The sequence below is a fragment of the Olea europaea genome, unplaced genomic scaffold (assembly GCF_002742605.1).
Source record: "Olea europaea var. sylvestris unplaced genomic scaffold, O_europaea_v1 scaffold204, whole genome shotgun sequence".
Classification (NCBI taxonomy): Eukaryota; Viridiplantae; Streptophyta; class Magnoliopsida; order Lamiales; family Oleaceae; genus Olea; species Olea europaea.
The window spans coordinates 370,617-372,216 of record NW_019238304.1 but is presented as its reverse complement, the minus strand read 5'-3'; the positions used below and the strand labels follow the sequence as shown (position 1 = coordinate 372,216).

At 35.5% G+C, this 1,600-nt stretch overlaps 1 protein-coding gene across 1 annotated transcript; it reads left to right on the top strand.

Annotated features, from left to right (window-relative positions):
- Positions 1-616: 616 nt before the first annotated feature.
- LOC111379845 lies at positions 617-1,366 on the top strand. Its single transcript, XM_023003278.1, has one exon. The coding sequence runs from the start codon at positions 617-619 to the stop codon at positions 1,364-1,366; it is 750 nt and encodes a 249-aa protein (XP_022859046.1).
- Positions 1,367-1,600: the final 234 nt, after the last annotated feature.

The following is a 1,600-nucleotide window of genomic DNA, read 5'->3' as shown; positions in this document are numbered from 1 at the left end:
TGCTAGTAATGATGAATTACATTACTCAATAGTAATGCTATTCGTAGTGAAAACTGTCAATAGTCGTCCTATGTAACATACGCTTAGCAATTTGGCATTTGATATATAGATAAGGTAGTTATTTTTTGAATTATACTTCAAATGAAAAACTGCCAAGTGTACGTCATATAAGGCGACTGCTGATAGTTTTCACTGTAAATAACATTATTCTTACTAATAGTTAAAGACTATTAAAATATGATTTAGCACTCCAAAGCATAATTATTAGTCATTTATTGAGATGAAATTACTCTTAAAAACTCTATAAAAGGCTGAGGGGTTTCGCCCTGAAACAATTCATGCCTTCCAAATCGAAGCCTCCAGAGCATAGAACTTAAAGAAAAGAAGCCATTTTCTACTAACCTTTCTATAATATAATATAAGAGAAGTTTGAAGAGCTTTCTTCGCATGCTCGAGTGCATCCCCTTTTAATCTCCTCCACGTCTCACTCTCGAAATTCATCTTTCTTGGCTCGTATTACTAGCTGCTAAAATACCCAACTTTAGCGACGAGAAATCATTGGCGAACATCATTTGTCGATATCAAACTATACAGACTTATTAGACTTTTACTGAAAATGGATGCTTTGAATATTGATAATGGGAAGGTCGAGAAGTCGAACGTAATGTCACGATTTGTTCACCTCAAAAACGTCACGAAGCTTTTTCGGATAATTGAATTCCGTTTTCTTCTCATTTTTCTCACATGGGTTTCAGCGCATGTTCCGTTCTTCGTCAAAATCTCTGCCGAGTACGCCCGGCAACTCATGACCATAGTCTTCAGCCCCCTCTTCATTTTCATTCTGAGCAATATCATCGTCGTCACTCTTCTCTTCCAATCCAGCTGCTTTTTTCCTCGATATTATCAAGAACAAAATGAAATAGACATATATTTATATGAAGAATTTATCTTAAACAATGATTACTACATGAACTTTACATATGAAACTCCTTTTCCGGTTCAAGAACCAGACGAGAATATTGTGTACCTAGATAAACAAACCATTCTTGAAGAGAAAAAATATGGCGAAAACATGAAATTCGTGGAGGCCCTGGAGGGTCTGAAAGTTCACCGGAGGAGTCAGTCGGAGAGTACGATAGAAGGGAAGACTTTGGGGGTAGATAATTGCAAGAAGCAGCTCCGGCGATTGGAGACTGAGAAGTGCTGGAAAGTTATAAATTCTGACGAGACTCTGGCGGAGACTGTGTACATGGTTGATGAAATGAATAATGAGGAGTTTCAGAGAGCTATTGAGGATTTTATTGCTAAGCAAATCAAGTTTCATCATGAAGAAAAGCTATCAGTTGTAATTAGCAGCCATAACTGAACATGTGAAACCTCAAAGGGGTTATTTAACAAATAAAAAATTGAAAGAAAAAAGTTTGTAATTTTTCATAATTAATGTGAAATGAAAGAATGTGGAATTTAACAAATTAATTTGATATCCATTATCTACAAAATAGGAGTTATATCACTCTCAATTCAAAACCGTGCTAACTTTCCTTCTTTACGACTTCTTTTACTATTGAAAAAATTGCCATAGAAAATGATTCCCGGCTAA

Bases quoted from the DNA above. Each gene is read 5' to 3' on its own strand.
- LOC111379845 (XM_023003278.1), top strand. From the start codon at position 617: ATGGATGCTTTGAATATTGATAATGGGAAGGTCGAGAAGTCGAACGTA.